The following is a 16,889-nucleotide window of genomic DNA, read 5'->3' as shown; positions in this document are numbered from 1 at the left end:
AAGAGACGAAGGACCTCCTAGCTGGACATCCATCTCTAACCGTGTTACTAAAGGCCCAAAGCTTTCAAACATGCTTCCCAGATCTTCTTCTCCCTCCATGTTAACGACTTAATAGGGTTTTGGCTGACACAGGGTTCTCCTATAGCTCAGAGCGGAGAAGGAGTTCAATAAAGAATGTATACATGGGAAAATCCATTGACAGTGGGCTGCGATGACCGGACAATAAGAACATTAATCTGTTTTGTATGATGGAAGAAGTGATTCCGTAATATCACTTCTTCCATCGTAATACAGCTGCTGCTGACTCAGGGTCTTACCCCAGCTGGCTTCTTCTGACTCACACATACACGCACACACAGACAGTCACACGCATAAAGACAGACAGTCACATACACACACATGCACACACACAGTCACATACACACCCAGTCAGACACGCGCAAACACACACACACACACACACACATTCAGGCATGCACAGACAGGCAGACAGACAGATAGACAGACAGACAGACAGACAGACACCTCCTCATCCCTCGGTTTGCTCATGGCTCCGTTTTCTCCCAGTCTCATCTTCGTCCTTTCGTCCCTGCTCCTCATCTCTCTCCTTCCCTCCCTCCCTTCCCCCCTCCCTCCCTCAAATGAGTACAAATCCCGACTCCTGCTCTGTATCTGCCGTCCTGATTTTCCCCCCTGTCCATCAGCTGTTGGCCCCTCCACACCCCCGCTTTCATTCTCTGCTCCACTCTGCGTCTCCCAGTTTTTCCCCACACTTCAACGGAGAAGAATAGGAATCGCTCAGACAGCCTCAGATCCAACAATGTCCCGTTTTAGAGGGAATAGTTTCACAGCGTTTGGAAGTTGGGCTGCAGGTGTGTGTGTGTGTGTGTGTGTGTGTGTGTGTGTGTGTGTGTGTGTGTGTGTGTGTGTGTGTGTGTGTGTGTGTGTGTGTGTGTGTGTGTGTGTGTGTGTGTGTGTGTGTGGCGCGTATTGTAGTTGTTCTACCTGATTCACCAATATATGTTTGGTCGATGGATGATAGAGGGTTCATGACCAGGGCAACTTGTTTGCCATTTAGGAAGTCTGAAAACAGTAAATGTAGATGGTGTTTCCCTTTTTGAGGTCATCAGCAAACTGCTACTCAACAGCCGTGCATGCTTGTTTTCACTTTCACCCAGCAGATTGTGTCACCTTTTTAAAGAGCAATTAACATTTAGTAGCACCCATTGCCACAGGGTGCACGTTTGCAAAGTGACATGGTGCAAAATCACTCACGTACACTTACACTTACACTTACACACACACACACACACATACAATGCGTGGGCTGTAAGTATTTTGTTCACTGGAAACTGGAAACGGCGTCTTTAAATACTTGTTTGAATTCCTGCCCCCGGCCTGAGTAGGTGACAGGTGACTGCAGCGTACAACAGGGCTCTGTGCTGTTGTGCAAGCCACTTGTATCGCTTTCAGTTCACATTTACTGTATCCTTTCAATGGGTTGGGGTTCTGTTAAAGTGCCAGTGGACCAAAACGTTGATTTTTGGTTTCTTTAATATAATATAATAATTGTGTATGCATATTTTTTGAATAACCCTGAACATGGTAATCTATGCCATTATGTCACTGTCCCTGAAATAAGACCATGTTTTAAATAAAACTGCATTAAACTCCTTTGTTTTTGTGTTTTCAAACCACTATGCTAATTTTCCTCTTAAAATCAACTGTAGGTAACAGTCTTTTTGTGATGCTGTGGTCATCGGCGTCATGATGAAGGGACGAGGGTGTTTGTAGTTGTAGTTTGTACTTGTTTAACGCACAGGTGTGGGTGAATGCGGATGTGAGCTCCTTCTGCCGTTGATTTTTATGAACACATCCGAGATAGGATTTGGCTTACCGGACAAATATCGTAAAACGCTTGTCACGACGGTGTGCGTGGATGCGTGGCGCTCCGTCTGAGCACCAGCTTAGTTTGATCGGCTGAGTGAGGGTTGGCTTCGCAGTACAACGCCATGGTCTGTGGGGCATTTCATATACGACATGTCGCTCATTCACAACGACGGTACCAAAGAAAAAATCACAAAGTCGCCGTAGGCTCGTAACGTGACCCCCCTCCTTCCTAGAACTATCCGACCCAAACACGGCATTTCTTTTCATCTCAGTGTTCAAATTCCAGCGGAAACCGTTGGGGTTCACCGGCATGCTATGTGTGTCAAGTACCGCATGGTTAACGTATTAGGTAGCCTTTATCAAGCCAATATCTTAAGCCCATATTGGTGTTATTTCCATTCCATTACTGTTGGCCATTAACAGGCCTATAAAACTCGGAATTGCACCTACTGAGTAACGGGTGCAATTCGTTTTTCCCGAAAGCTCCATAAAAACGATTGGAATCTCTGGCTGGGTGATGGGATAAGGTCGCACTACCTGCGTGGATCAGTGTGATAAGGCCTGGAGCTTATTAGCGTTTTGCATTCGTGCCAAATTTGGTTATTGTGTTGTGTTGCAATTTGTGTGCTGCACTGCATTAATCCAGAGCGCGTGACTCAATCTAACTGCAGCGACGTGCGTCAGCTAAACTCCGATCCAGAAAAGGGAAAAACTGGGAAAGTTGAGTTTACCAGTGCTGGACGAGTTTGCTTTCGCCGTTGGGCAGAGAGGGTGAGCGAAAGTGGGAAGTTGACGTCGTTATTTCAGTTTATCGTCTTCTTCTGAATCCGAGTCGAACAGTCAGCAGTACGTTTGCTGGTTTCTGCTGGTCAAGTTGTTTCCAGACGCATGAAGATGCTTCATCAATTTGAAGCAAAATAAAACGAGGCCTCGTTCATCCTGATTTAAGCTCGTCTGCCGTCGGCCTGACTTGGGAGACTACATACCGGCTGGTACCCTGACATACACAGTCTCCTGCTCAACAATAAGGACATTTCGTGTCTCCTCTCCTTTGTGTGCGTTTGAGAACACGCGCCGGGTATAGAAATGATGGCTGTCTGGGAGCCGGCGTCCACGGCACGAGGGATCAGGCTATGAGCAGAATGTGCCTTAGCTAGCGATACGGAGTGGATTAGACCATGACAGAACCACCATGGGGACTGTGTTTGGGTGGGCGGGCCCAGGCCAATCAGTTAATGGTACCCGGCTTAACAGATTACACTGGACTTGCTGAATGGGGGGAAACTGCGACATGGGAACTGAATACTTGCATGCATGCAGCCACCACATTGTTACACACGCTCGTGCACACGCACAACCGCGCCTAAACACCTGACGTGTTTTCGCCGGAGGAGGGATCACGCTCTGGTTCGGTTTACTATGGCCTAATGAGTTCCGAAACTCATTTCGCCTGGCTGTTACTCAGACTTTTATGAATCCTTGTTGACCGGGCAGAGTCATTGTGACGGCTGATCAACCCAACATGGTGCTTTGGAGGCGGCTGTGGCAGTGGATGGAAACGCATTAAAAAGATCTGAACCTGTTGTTGGGGTCTTCCGATGGGAAATGGCCTTTCATACCTTCCGGCAATGCTGCTTGTATTTACTGCATTATTGAGGGCGACAGAGAGGGATAGAGAGGGAGAGAGGAGAGAGTTTGGGGGTGGGGGAGGGAAGAGAGATAAAAATCACCTCCAGGAAGTGTGACGGTCACTCCTTCACAATAAAATGCAGGAGTTGGTGTTTACAATGGGAACAGATGGCGTCCTCATTAAACGGCGGCACGCCTCCGTGGTCGTATCACCGGCTGCAGGTGTCCTGGAACGGCACATTATGGGATGTTATTGATGATTTCGCACTTTATTGCTTGATAACCCCCGCTGTTGGGCCGGGCGCGCACAAACTTGTCGGCGGATTTGCGTCGAGCCGTAAGGATACGCTCCCATTCTGGTCAATGAGCGCTGCTACACTGCAAATAGACCCGTGCACTCCAAAAAGTACATTAGTTTGTGAGGCAATAAATTGAATCAAGTGTAGATGAGTAGTTGTAGTCGGTAAACACTATGTTTATACAAGGACAATTAAAAAGACAACATTTGGAGGATGATTGGTTCTGTCATCGAAGCTTCAGGGGAGTTCTCTTGGAAGTGGGCCAAAGGAAACACTGGCGGCTAAATGACTAAACATGTACTGTATCCACACTCCACTTGTGATTGTTTCAACACTGCGATGCACTCAAAAGTTCTCTATTCATCATCTCCCATGTGCTCCACCAGAAAACGTGAGGCAGGGCGACGCAACGCCTTCTCGCTCAGCGCGGCTCCCAGCTAATGTGTGTGTGTGTGTGTGTGTGTGTGTGTGTGTGTGTGTGTGCGCGCTCTCCCTCTCCCCGTGCAGGCGGCGTGCGTCCCTGTGATGCTGAGTAACGGCTGGGAGCTGCCTTTCTCAGAGATCATCGACTGGAATACGGCGGCCGTGATCGGAGACGAGAGGCTGCTGCTTCAGGTACACGGAGGAAGACGCCTGATGACGCCCCATTGCCTGTGTTATTGGAATGATGTCATTATTATATGAAATTGTATTTCATACTATAGATACAGTTTTAGTATTTTTGAAAAAGTGAATTGTGCTAGTTTCCCAGCATGTTATCTCACTCTCTCACATATTTATAGATGGCTAGATAGTGAGATGTATCTCTCGATGGTTTGGGCAAAGAGAGTCATGAAAGCAGCACAATCACAATCCACACATGACAGACAAATAAACATTGGTCGACTATATTCATAAACCTTTTTTTCATACACAAGAAAACTCGTAACTCCCAAGTCTGACCTCCTTAAGTATTCTCCATATCACACGTTAATCCTGAAGGATTAAATACACACTGCTCTCTGTTCCCACCCCCGTTTGTCTGCCAAGTTTACCATGACATTGATATATCGGAGAAAGCCTTCAACGTAAACGCATCCTATGGCGAGTGCGTGAGCGCACCAGGTCTGAACACACACGGCCCTGCTGGAATGTTGGAAAGGGTCCAGGCAGACTGCCATGGGTCATGTCTCGTCGCGTGCTCTTCCCAATGTGTTTTTCTCCCTTCTATTCCTCCTGGGTCCTACTAACCGATGATCCCCCCCCCCCCCCACCAGATCCCGTCCACGGTGCGCTCCATCCACCAGGATAAGATCCTCTCGCTCAGGCAGCAGACACAGCTCTTCTGGGATGCCTACTTCAACTCTGTTGAGAGGATAGTGCTCACCACGCTGGAGGTATGCACACGCAGGCACGCTCGCACACACACACACACACACACACACACACAGACAGGTGCACGCATGCTCACGCACACGCAGACACACACACGCGCGTGCAGGACACATACGCACACACTCGTGCAGACACGCCCACACGAACGCACACAACGTGTGCAGACACGCACAAACACACACACACACAGTGTGCAGACACACACGCACAAACACGCATGCGCAGACACATACACACACATGGGCAGGCGCGCACACACGCAAGTAAGCACGCACGCACGCACGCACCAACCTCGTACAAAGGTCTCGGATGCATGAAGCGAAGACGAGGACGGTATGATGTGCGCACACGTATAGAATCCATCCTGGCTTTAGTACCAAAGCCCCTTTATGTGTCTTGGATCACCATTATTAGCTGCTTGTCAATGGACGTGCGCTACAAGGGCGGCTCGTGTACGTGGCGCTGTTCCTCTAACCGCCAAGAGGCCGCCACCGCGCCAGGTGAAAGCTGAGAAGGAGGGTGTTAAGTGGTGTACTCTACTGTAATAGCTTCCAGCCTGTCATATTTGTATTCTTCTTTCTCCGACTGTGGTTAGGCTATCAATCCCGCCGGCGGTTTGTTGCTGTCACACACAGTTCCACAGGAAGGGGAGTGGAGGGAGGCGACTGGGTTTGGAAGATGGGAACGGTTGACGTTTCTGACCATGAATTTCCACTTTATATAGGTTCATAAAATGTTCAATGTTGCATCGGAGAATGGGAAGACTTCATTTTTAGGGGGCGCGCTTTACTATGGGCTGCTTCAGTGCCTGGTGAAGTTCTTTTTTTAAGTGTGTTGACATTACGAAACAGAAAGCAGCACTTTACTGGTGACTGCGTGTATACATCCACGTGGCAATGTTTGGACGTCAATTAAGTTCCACTTGCACACAGCAGGGTCACCAAAGAGCTGTTGATACCAAAGAAAGGTGGATTGATACTGGATTCGCAGTGATGGCAGAGTATCTTACTTAACAGCCGCAACCGAATTCACACCCTGGTTTTTCATACCTTTCTTTCTTGACACATTTATCACGGGCGAGCAGAGGTTTACTCAGAGGTCACTATTCCTGGAGAGCTTTCCGGAGCGTATTCTCCCTGCAGAGAAGTCAGGGCAGCAGGATGCCATAGAGGCTGTCTGAGCATGAGGGGAGGAGGTGAGAACGTTTTACCCGAGGAGCTGCTCTTCGATCTGTTTACTCTATCAGTATTTGTGACCTTGTACCATGAGATAGGAGAGGGAGCCAGAGTAGCGATGGCAGTGTTATCCCTGTTCAAACTTTTGCCCCATTTAGCAGGGCTCTCTCTCTCTCTGTCTCTCTGTCTCTGTCTCTGTCTCTGTCTCTGTCTCTCTCTCTCTCTCGTCTCTTGTCTCTCTCTTGTCTCTTGTCTCTCTCTTGTCTCTGTCTCTCTCTCTCTGTCTCTTGTCTCTGTCTCTCTCTCTCTCTCTCTCTGTCTCTTGTCTCTGTCTGTCTCTGTCTGTCTCTGTCCCTGTCTCTCTCTCTGTCTCTCTCTGTCTCTTGTCTCTGTCTCTCTCTGTCTCTTGTCTCTGTCTCTCTCTCTGTTTCTGTCTGTCTCTCTCTCTCTCTCTCTCTCTCTCTCTCTCTCTCTCTCTCTCTCTCTCTCTCTCTCTCTCTCTCTCTCTCTCTCTCTCTCTCTCTCTCTCTCTCTCTCTCTCTCTCTCTCTCTCTCTCTCTCTCTCTCTCTCTCTCTCTCTCTCTCTCTCTCTCTCTCTCTCTCTCTCTCTCTCTCTCTCTCTCTCTCTCTCTCTCTCTCTCTCTCTCTCTCTCTCTCTCTCTCTCTCTCTCTGTGTGTGTGTGTGTGTGTGTGTGTGTGTGTGTGTGTGTGTGTGTGTGTGTGTGTGTGTGCAATTTTTCAGTCTTCCAAGTAAAGCAACACCTCAAGGCTCGCGGGATCGGATTACGTCCCCTCATTATCCCCGGAATCAGTGCTCAGGGCTTGCATTACAATGGAAGCTTATCCCCTCCTCATAACTAGTTGGCCCCTGTGAGCATGCTCCATATTTTAGATTTCCTTTTATGACGTCCAGAGGAATAGAGGTGTTATATACAGTGTCCCCCTCCCTCTATGTATGCTATTGATTGTTGAGCAGGTCTGGGACTATGCTGGCTAGTGGCTAGCCCAGTGGGCTAGTGGCTGTGGCGGTTGTAAACCTTCAATCTCATCAGGATTAGTTTCAACATATGCTTCATCAAGGCTTTCATTGTCCGTTACACTAATGCAGAAATGTGTGTTGGTCATTTTGTTGAGGAGCAATCTCTCTGTTTTCAAGGGATCGTTTTTGTGCTTTATTTTTAGTCCCAGTTTGTATGGGCTGCAATTTTGTACCGTGTTTTTCTTACCCTACATTATACATAAATACAGCCGACAAACGTGGCGATACAGGTTCCTTGAAAATTAATGAATGGTGCATAGTGTCAGAGCTCGTTACCATGGTGTCGTTACCTGTATACGGCCAGTGTGCCTCTGGTCTGAGAAAAGTGCACGGATAAACTACTTTGGAGGGAGGGGTTAGTGCAATAGGGTGTGTGTGTTATTCTAGTTTTATGTACTTCTTGACCTGGATGACGTAGAAATAGGCCTGACAGGGGTCTTTTGCAGTAGCAGGAAACAACGTCTTTATTGTATTTGTGTGCCAGTGATTGGAACAAAAATTTGCCATACATCAGACATGCATTTTGTCGCTTTGATTTGGTGCCAGATCTACTGGTGCATACAAAAACTCCCTTATGCATATTAATATTTTTAGCTTTTCAATTGGTGCTGTACATTTGGAGTATGAGAACAGGCACAAATCGACTCGTTTGTCATTGTCGACATCCCAAAGGAAACCTTCAAATTAATTCTTTGTCCTCACAAAATAGTTGTCCGCCGTATCATCGTCAAATGGGGTCTTTACCTTCTTCAGTTGCTTCCATTGTCGTCCAGTAGCACATATGAAGAAGTCGCGGATCATGTCCCGTTGCCTCGGTCAGCAGAAATGCTGTGTTCCCTTAGTTTGTACATCCGCGTTAAACTGCAGCTAGAAAATGCTGGAGGCGCTGTATGTACTATCAGGGGTGTTCTGGGTGTTCGTTTTCTCTCTGTGGCTTCTTAACAATGAAGCTTTAGCAAAAAGTGCAACGGCATGCTCACCGCTTGTGCCTCATTCCCAACGCCCCTATTTGCAAAAGTTAAAGACGAATACAGATCCAACCACCATAATTGTCTATCCTCGCTTCACTGCAACAACCATTACCGATACGATGTGTCCAAATGGAGATTCTGCCGCCGTAGTGTATTTAGCGTGAATTGCGCCTGCCACAAATTGTAATCAAGGGACTGATTTCCAGAACACAAAAAAGTTTGTTGCATTGTTTCCGATCGTGACAGGCGGGTTAATGAAAAATCTCTTTGGCAGAAAGGATTTGGACTAAATCATATGCATGATTTAGTGCAGACAGGAGAGACGGTTATTATGTTGTCCTTCAACATTGGAACCGGAGGTATTGGGACCAACCGAGCCATACCAAACGTTCTTCTGTTATTCGGATGACTCTGAGGTCCTCTGAGGAGCGCCTGAATGCCTCTCTCCTCCTCCTGCCCTTCTCCCAGATCATCCAGGACCGGGTGATGCGGCAGAGCTCCAGGAGTAACCTCATGTGGAACAGCCTTCCCGGGGGTCTCTTCGCCCTGCCTCAGTACTCCACCTACCTGGGGGACTTCCCTTTCTACTACGCCAAGCTCGGTCAGTGCTCTACAGACACAGACACACACACGCACATGTAAACACACAGACAGTGACACACACAGACACACAGCTAAACATGATTAGAAGGGATATGTATTCCAATCTTTTTCTGAAACCAGTGATGGCGGCAAATTCCCTGACTTGTGAAGGAGATCATTTAAGTGTGTGTATCTTGTAACATTTGCATAAAGTCTTCAATAACTAGGAATATCTTGTCACAGAGAGCCGCACAGAAAATCTGAGCGTGTTTTTGCACAAATTAGTGCGCTCGGGTTAATTGGGATACCTTGCATGTTGTTGACATCAGGGCTGTTGACAAACACCGTTGTAGCCTCATTAATACGCCAACAGATGTACTCGATGCACGCAAGCCGCTTGTGTCAACAACCAGACAGGTTGCTAGGGTTAAGGTATGATGTGTTTGAACCGATCCTCCGCATCGCTTAATGGCTTGAACTGAATCACCAAATAAACTGACACGCCTTGTGTGTTCATCACGGGGTCTTACAAAAAGATAATCGACGTTTGTAGATAAAACTGCGGTGATGTAACCTCACAAACATGGGACGATAACAGTCCCATCTATTTAGTCTTGTTGCTGGCTTGCTGAAAAATTGGTTATTTGCCTATTACTTTTTCCCTTCAATAATTTATTAGTAGAAGCAATCAACAAAGTGAAATGGATTCAATCCTCATTATTATAAATGTTTTTTACCGAGGCAATTCCTTTCCTGTGTGTGTGTTTGTAGGTATCAAACCGTACCCCAAGTTCACAGCCATTATCCACGCCGTGACGCCACTCGTCTCCCAGTCCCAGCCAATCATCAAGCTCCTTGTGGCGGTGGCCAAATCCCAGTACTGTGCACAGGTAATCCCATAGCGCTCCGGTAGAAGGAGGGTGTGTGTGTCTTTTTTAATATCCAAGGGGAAGTGATACGTGCTGGTTGAAGGCTTATTTTCTGACTGTGATCTCTCTGTTGTCGAGTTTCTTTTTGTGCCAAGACGCTTTCGCACACAGCCGTTTGAGAAGTTTGGGGAAACTGCATGAGGAATCTAAATTGAGATCTCCTCGATTCAGGACTTTCATGATACATTGTCGCTGTCAGACACACATACGCACACACACACACACACACACACACACATACATACTCACAGTTACACACCCATCCCACAGCCCTGCCTATTGCTGTCCCCGCTGCGTCTAGCTGTCGTTTATCTCTGGATTGTGAGTCAGGTTTGAAAATAGACCTGCTGCTGTCACAGGAGCATGCTGTTTGCATCCTCTTCACAGGAGAGGGAGGTTTGGATCGTTTTATCATCGATTTTAGATCTCCCAACTCTCGGCAACGTGCGCTATACTTGGAACCATTTAACCAGTCAAAAGTTTGGCTTCTTATCAGGGGAAACGTGTATATGGAGGGAGGGCATCAAGCCTAATACATCTGCTTTTCTATTTAGCTTTGGATGAAATGTGTTTCACCTTCGTAGGGTTCCTTAGTCATTGCCCGCTCTGTTCCGCAGGTGATAGTTCTTTGGAACTGCGACAAGCCGCTTCCTGCAAAGCACTGCTGGCCTACCACTGCTGTCCCTCTCCTCGTGATAGAGGGGGAAAACAAGGTGAAAGAAGTCAACAATATAGATACCATGTCGCTCCTCTCAAGTGTTGGCATGTGCCAGTGGCCCACTAGGCCAGTGTTTTGTTCCTCATTGGGGGGGGGGGTGATGATATTCGGATGGATGGCGTGTTGAGCACCTGTGTCTGTGCGCGGTCTTGACGTTACAGGTGATGAGCAGCAGGTTCCTTCCCTATGACACCATACCCACCGACGCAGTCCTCAGTTTGGACGAAGACACGGTGCTCTCCACCACAGAGGTGAGGCTAGTTGAGACGACTCGTCACCCCACACACCCCCACTGCCGCCAGATCCCCATTGTAAATCACGGGGTACGCCTCTGATAAATGGCACTCAAGAGAGGGTATTCATTCATAGTCACATTTTATATTGGATTGGAGGAAAACGCTGGTGCTCCGTTCCACCGCCCCCACCCCGCCCCCCATTCATCTCAATTATCCTAAAAGTTTTTCTTTAAAAGTTTTCTGCTCGGTTCCCTTGGTCTGACATCATTACCAGCTTTTCTGTTTTAGTTACACTTTTTGCCGTTTGCCATGGTGATTCCTTTTCTAATCGCTATTCATTCAGAATCCGATTATTGCCTCATTATTATATTCTCAATGCGCCTGTCCTTTCGGTCTGTCCAGGTGGATTTTGCGTTCACCGTGTGGCAAAGCTTTCCCGACCGACTCGTGGGCTACCCGGCCCGCAGCCACTTCTGGGACGGCAACAAAGAGCGCTGGGGCTACACGTCCAAGTGGACCAACGACTACTCCATGGTGCTCACTGGGGCCGCCATTTACCACAGGTACCGCCCCAATCCTTGCACACAAGCCAATCAATTCGTTTTTATTGTGAAATGTGGTGCCTTTCTGCCCTGGGGTGTTTTGCTTTCAATTTTAATGTGTTCATTTCTTTGGCACATTTTTCCTACTTTTCTTAATTATTTTTTTCCATCCCATTGGATTCTGCCCAATTGTATTCCTCCAAACAACAAGTGTCTTCTGCGCTTGTTGCCATGTTTTGTACAGTGGATCTCTTAACACATTCTTGACGTTCTCCACTCTCTCCCTATCCCCGATCCGGCGCTCCAGATACTACCACTACTTGTACACGACGTACCTTCCCGACAGCCTCAAGAGCATGGTGGATCAGATGTCCAACTGTGAGGACATCCTGATGAACTTCCTGGTGTCGGCCGTCACCAAGCTGCCTCCCATCAAGGTCACCCAGAAGAAACAGTACAAGGAGACCATGATGGGACAGGTGAGGCAGAAGTGCTAAACACCCTTGACGGGAAACCGTCACGTTCTGCTGCAACAACCAAATTTGCGGCCTGCAACATCAACTGTTTCAGCAGAAACGTTAATAGACGTAATTCTTCCGAATCAGTACAATAGCGATAATCCTCAACTAGGGATGAATCGGTGTCGACCGATTTGTTCACAACGAACGAATCCCGAAAGTGAACGACAAGAACTGGTTCCCCAAAACAAGAAGAACTGGTTCTTTGTTTCTTTTTTTTTAACATAAAACAAAAATATGGTCACGTAAATAAAATATACAAACGAACAGAGCTTAGTCTCCCTGCGACTTATATTGATTGAGTCTACAACGTTCTCAAAGATTCAGCCAATGAGAGGTAGCAATGGTGTTGCCATGGCACCTGGGTAAAAAATGACAAGGCGGTACCGTCGAATTTGCGCGCTTTCTCTGTCTGAAGTATCTTGGGTCATACCTTTCGACGTGGGGCCACTCATATATCCCCCTACATTTCCGAAAATAGACTTGACCTCCATCTGTTTATTGGATAAACGCATTTCCCAATCCCAGGAGTCTTTGCTCCATTCTACTTCAATTCAAGAACAAACAAAGAAATTAAACTGCAATTCGTATTTTTTATTTATGACCATGAAAGTTCTGATGCCTGAATAATGAAGAATTAAATATAAAAACTATAATTATAAATATAAAACCATGAATGACATATAGAGAGTAAGCAAGTGGTATAAATATTGGTGGGACGTTTGGTTATACTGTCTAGTATATCTTGTCGATTTTCACGGGGGGTAGAGCCTAGAAATCGCTTAAATTATGCTTGGGGGGGGCCGTCTCGCAGGGGGGGGGGGGGGGGGGCAGACACCAGTGAGATTCCCTGTCAAATGACGTAATCTGACGTAACGAACGAATCAATCAAATGAATCGTTATAGTGAACTGAACTGAAATAACTAGTTCCCGGGAAATAATCATTTTGCCCATCCCTATCCTCAACCAATTCGACAATGGTCCAAAATCTGTGAGACGAAGTTGATGTTGCAGGCCGCAATTTGTTTTTCATTCTTGTGAAACGTTACTCCCCAGTTGAAAAATACTACAGCCTATCAGACTTCCCTTTGCACTCTTTTAATTATAGCGTCTGCTAAATGACTTGACCGTTATAGTAATTACTGACTTCAGCCGTATTCGTAGAGAGTATCTGCATGACTACTGATGCCTTCTCCTGACGTCTTTCAGACAAATTATGCACCCACCAAAGCATTTGGTAGCGGAAAAGTATAGAAAACACCAGTTTTGTTAGACAAAATGGAAATGTCTTCCTTGCTGCTTGGGCCTTAATAAATAACTCATGAATAATCACAATGGACTCTAAAAGGTCAGAATAACCACCGATGCGTTATTCATTTCCTTTGTCCCATTCTTCTTCACACGTCCTTTCTACTTCCCTCTCCCATACTCCATCCAATCTCTCTCTCTGACTTCAACACCAATTTCCTTCCCGACTCCTGTGGTCACCCCTCCACACCTCCATTTGCCAACTCTCTTCTCTTCTCCTCTCCCATCTGTCTCCCTCATCTCCTCTGTATGCATTTTTTCTCCCCTTCCCTTTTGCTTTATCGTTCTTCAATTCTCTCACTGTTCCTCTTTCTGTTCTCTCTCTATGTCCCTCCCGCCAACTCAGACGTCGCGGGCCTCTCGCTGGGCCGACCCGGACCACTTCGCCCAGCGTCAGACCTGCATGAACAAGTTTGCCAGCTGGTTTGGCAGCATGCCCCTGGTGCACTCTCAGATGCGGCTGGACCCAGTCCTCTTCAAGGACCAGGTGTCCATACTGCGCAAGAAGTACAAGGACATCGAGCGACTATAACCCTACCCAAGCCCACTCCACCCCTGGGTAGAGGCGTGGGGGAAAACGCATGGAGATCCAGTGTTTTGGAGGAAATGAGTGCGGAGGACGGTTGGATGGAATCTGTCGAGGCCCCCCATCTGGTTAATGCTACCCGCCTGCTCTCTCTCCTGTCGTGTCCTGCAGGGGCGTAAGTTGGCATTGTGAACACTTTGAGGTCAGGGATGATGCTGGTTCAGACCAAAATGTGGTCCAGAAGGAGCATCTGAGCTAACCCTGCACGCCACTCCAGGCTCACATGTTGATAGTCACAGACTACGAGACGATGGGCAGTTGGTCGTTTTACAGATGGTCCAGGTCACAAGGTCTTCAAGGAAAGGTTGAGTGGTTGGATTTTATGGATCTTCAAGAACAAGTTCTCAACACCTGCTAAGTAAATGCACAGACTCAAAGCAAAGACTTTTGGAGGCAGGATATCATTCATAGTAACGACCACAACGAAGAGGATAGGCTTATTTTGGAAGAGTGTAGTTATTTTTTTAATATGGTGAAAGAACGGCCGGTGTTATTCATTCTCTCTCTTGATCTTTCTCACTTTCTCTCAAACCCAATCCAGCATGGCGGGTGAAGGACAGACCCCTTCCCTGACTCCCTTAGCAACAGAAATTAATCATGATTAACAAAGAATTTTCACAGTGCCTCAATATAAATCGAATTTCATTGGGATTTGGGAGTCCTGAATAGTGGACTTGTGTAAATTAGCACCTTGATCTTGCTGCTTTTCAATGCTTTTTTTGTTCTTGTTTTTTGCTTTTGTCCCCATTGTTGTTTTTTGCCCACTTTTCTTTCCCTAAGAGCAAATTGTTCAAACTCTATATAGGTATTCAAAATAACACTAACTTTTCCGCTTTCTAATCAAAATGTCATTCATTCTCAACAGAATTCTCTTTTTAAACAAACACTAAATTAGTACATAATAAGCAGCAATCATATTCATCTCTTTGATTAGCTCAAAGTAAGTACTTGATTATGTGAAGACGTTTGAGAGTTTCCACAGAAACATGCTATGAATTTGGTGGAAAATCTGTGAACAATGCCAGTTATTGCCCTACTTCTCACACAGACCCATGTTTAATAATTTAACCAAACTGCATCATGTCTTTCATCGTTTTAGTTCTTCATTATTTTTTAAAGAAATGGCAGTTTTGAGGTTTAATGTTATACGGCTTCATGAACAGCCTGAAGTGTTACTTGAATGTGTTTTTAACCTGAAGATAAACGGAGGATTGCTTAAAATGCCTTGTTGAGTGAACGTGAGTTGTTGAGGAGCAAACCAGTAATCGGTTTTCTAAACTCTCCTACTCTCAGACAGTGGTAAGACTCACACCGGCTTTATGGATGTTAGTCAAGCGGTGACACCTTCTCAACTAACTGATTGAACAAGCAGAAATGTTAATATGCAATGCTAAAAGTTTTCCTAATTATGCAAAAAGGCCTAGTCTGATCATAAATTATCTTTCAAATTACAATTTTATTTGATTTTAATGTTTTGTTAATTTACTCACTATTGATTTTTTTTAACATACTAAACTGTTGCTCTCAGAAAGAGTTTGGTTCAAACTATTTCACCAAAGTAACATATATCCTGCAAATTCAATAAATTATTTGGGTACAATAATGTCCGGTACTGTTAATATGACACAAAGAATGTCAAATGGCTTGATAACATCTGAATATCATCATGGACTGCATCGCATCATTAATGTATGCCTGGTAATTTATTTTACGCAGAATCTTAGATTGAGCTCAGAGTAAAGGATTTTTCGTTTGTTTGTGTAGTCAACGTAGCTCAAATCTATTCCTCCTGTGGTCTTGACATGTCATATCAAGTTGTTTATTTTTGTATTTTATTTTGACTTAACTGGAATGTGCTTCTATTTCTTTCCAACTTTTATTCTTTATCGAAGGGGTTGTTGTTCAATGAACTGCCAATGGATATTTTCGTAGGAAGCCTCCAATGAATTTGTGGCCAAACATCATCACAGTTCGTCTAATTTGTCTTTTACTTTATTCTTCTGGCCACATAACCTACCATCCACCCCTTAACTTGTGCCAATTGATCATTTCTAGGGAGTTATTTATGAAATCGAAAAATATTGTGTGAGTGAACAGGAAATTATTAATTGAAAGAAAGTGTGTAGAGTGTATTGAGAGTTTGTATGGATGTGTGTGAAATTCCAGAAAACTTCATGGTCACGTGAAACCAAATTGTTCTGTAGAAGTTATCCTGGTGCAATATGAGAAGGATACAAATTTAATTTGATCTCCACCCTATCTATAATTTCTATCTCATTTAGGATAGTGGTTGGTATTATCAATGTGCCTTTAAAGGAAAGACACTTTTGAGTTCTCGGCTTTGTGTAAGAACAAGTCTGTTCTTTATTTTCTTCATTTTATTTTTTCTTTCGTATCACTTTGAGTTGATGTCCAGTTACACATAACTGCACCCCTAGAAGTCATGTAACACTGGAATGCTATTAAGCTTTATCATTTACCACACATAAATGGGACTGACATTCCTGCATTCTCTGTTGTAGGAAACTTTTATAGGCATTGTAAGGCTCAAAAGCCCCCTCTGGTCTCCACAAGTATAGTAATATGAACGGTACCATTACACCCTTGTACGCTGTATCAGACATCATTTTATGGGGATTTTAACTTTGCCTGCTTCCTTCACTCTAACTACAGACCTAATTTTATAGATGGAAAGATAGAGGAAAAATCACTTTTTTAAACGGTTTTGATAAATAAAAACCAGATGAAATAAAACATTTGAAATAATCCACCTGTCTTTGTTTTTTCTGTTTTTACCGTATAGTCAGCCAACAACATTTTTAACATGTTCAATGATATTCATTTATAAGCAACTAATCACTGTTTTCATAAATCTGTTGGAGTCGTTATTAGATAAACTAAGACCAACAAAGTGACTGCAGTCGTAATATCCATCCTTGGTTAGGATGGCCAACATGACAATGCCAAGAGGGGAACATTTTAATTCAGTCAAATTAGTCTTGTTTGATAGTCCTGTTCACACTATATCTCTTCGGTGTTGTATGCCTTTCTCAGGAAGCCTTTGCTTCTAAACTGCTTGCCATTTTTAGACT

The 16,889-nt window shown here is 45.3% G+C and overlaps 1 protein-coding gene across 2 annotated transcripts in view; it reads left to right on the top strand.

Annotated features, from left to right (window-relative positions):
- The window catches only part of LOC115553622 (exostosin-1b), a 52,226-nt gene extending 35,661 nt beyond the window's left edge, over positions 1–16,565 (top strand). For both annotated transcript variants that reach the window (XM_030370050.1, XM_030370049.1), the window contains 9 exons: positions 4,326–4,433; positions 5,075–5,194; positions 8,846–8,978; positions 9,731–9,849; positions 10,506–10,601; positions 10,768–10,857; positions 11,245–11,405; positions 11,692–11,863; positions 13,558–16,565. In XM_030370050.1, coding sequence (XP_030225910.1) covers positions 4,326–4,433; positions 5,075–5,194; positions 8,846–8,978; positions 9,731–9,849; positions 10,506–10,601; positions 10,768–10,857; positions 11,245–11,405; positions 11,692–11,863; positions 13,558–13,743 — 1,185 coding nt within the window. In that variant the 3' untranslated portion in view covers positions 13,744–16,565. The remainder of the gene's footprint in view (positions 1–4,325; positions 4,434–5,074; positions 5,195–8,845; positions 8,979–9,730; positions 9,850–10,505; positions 10,602–10,767; positions 10,858–11,244; positions 11,406–11,691; positions 11,864–13,557) is intronic.
- The last annotated feature ends 324 nt before the right edge of the window (positions 16,566–16,889 follow it).

This window comes from Gadus morhua, chromosome 11 (assembly GCF_902167405.1).
Source record: "Gadus morhua chromosome 11, gadMor3.0, whole genome shotgun sequence".
Taxonomy (NCBI): domain Eukaryota; kingdom Metazoa; phylum Chordata; class Actinopteri; order Gadiformes; family Gadidae; genus Gadus; species Gadus morhua.
The sequence above is the reverse complement of the archived record's forward strand: the minus strand, read 5'-3'. Positions and strand labels throughout refer to the sequence as shown.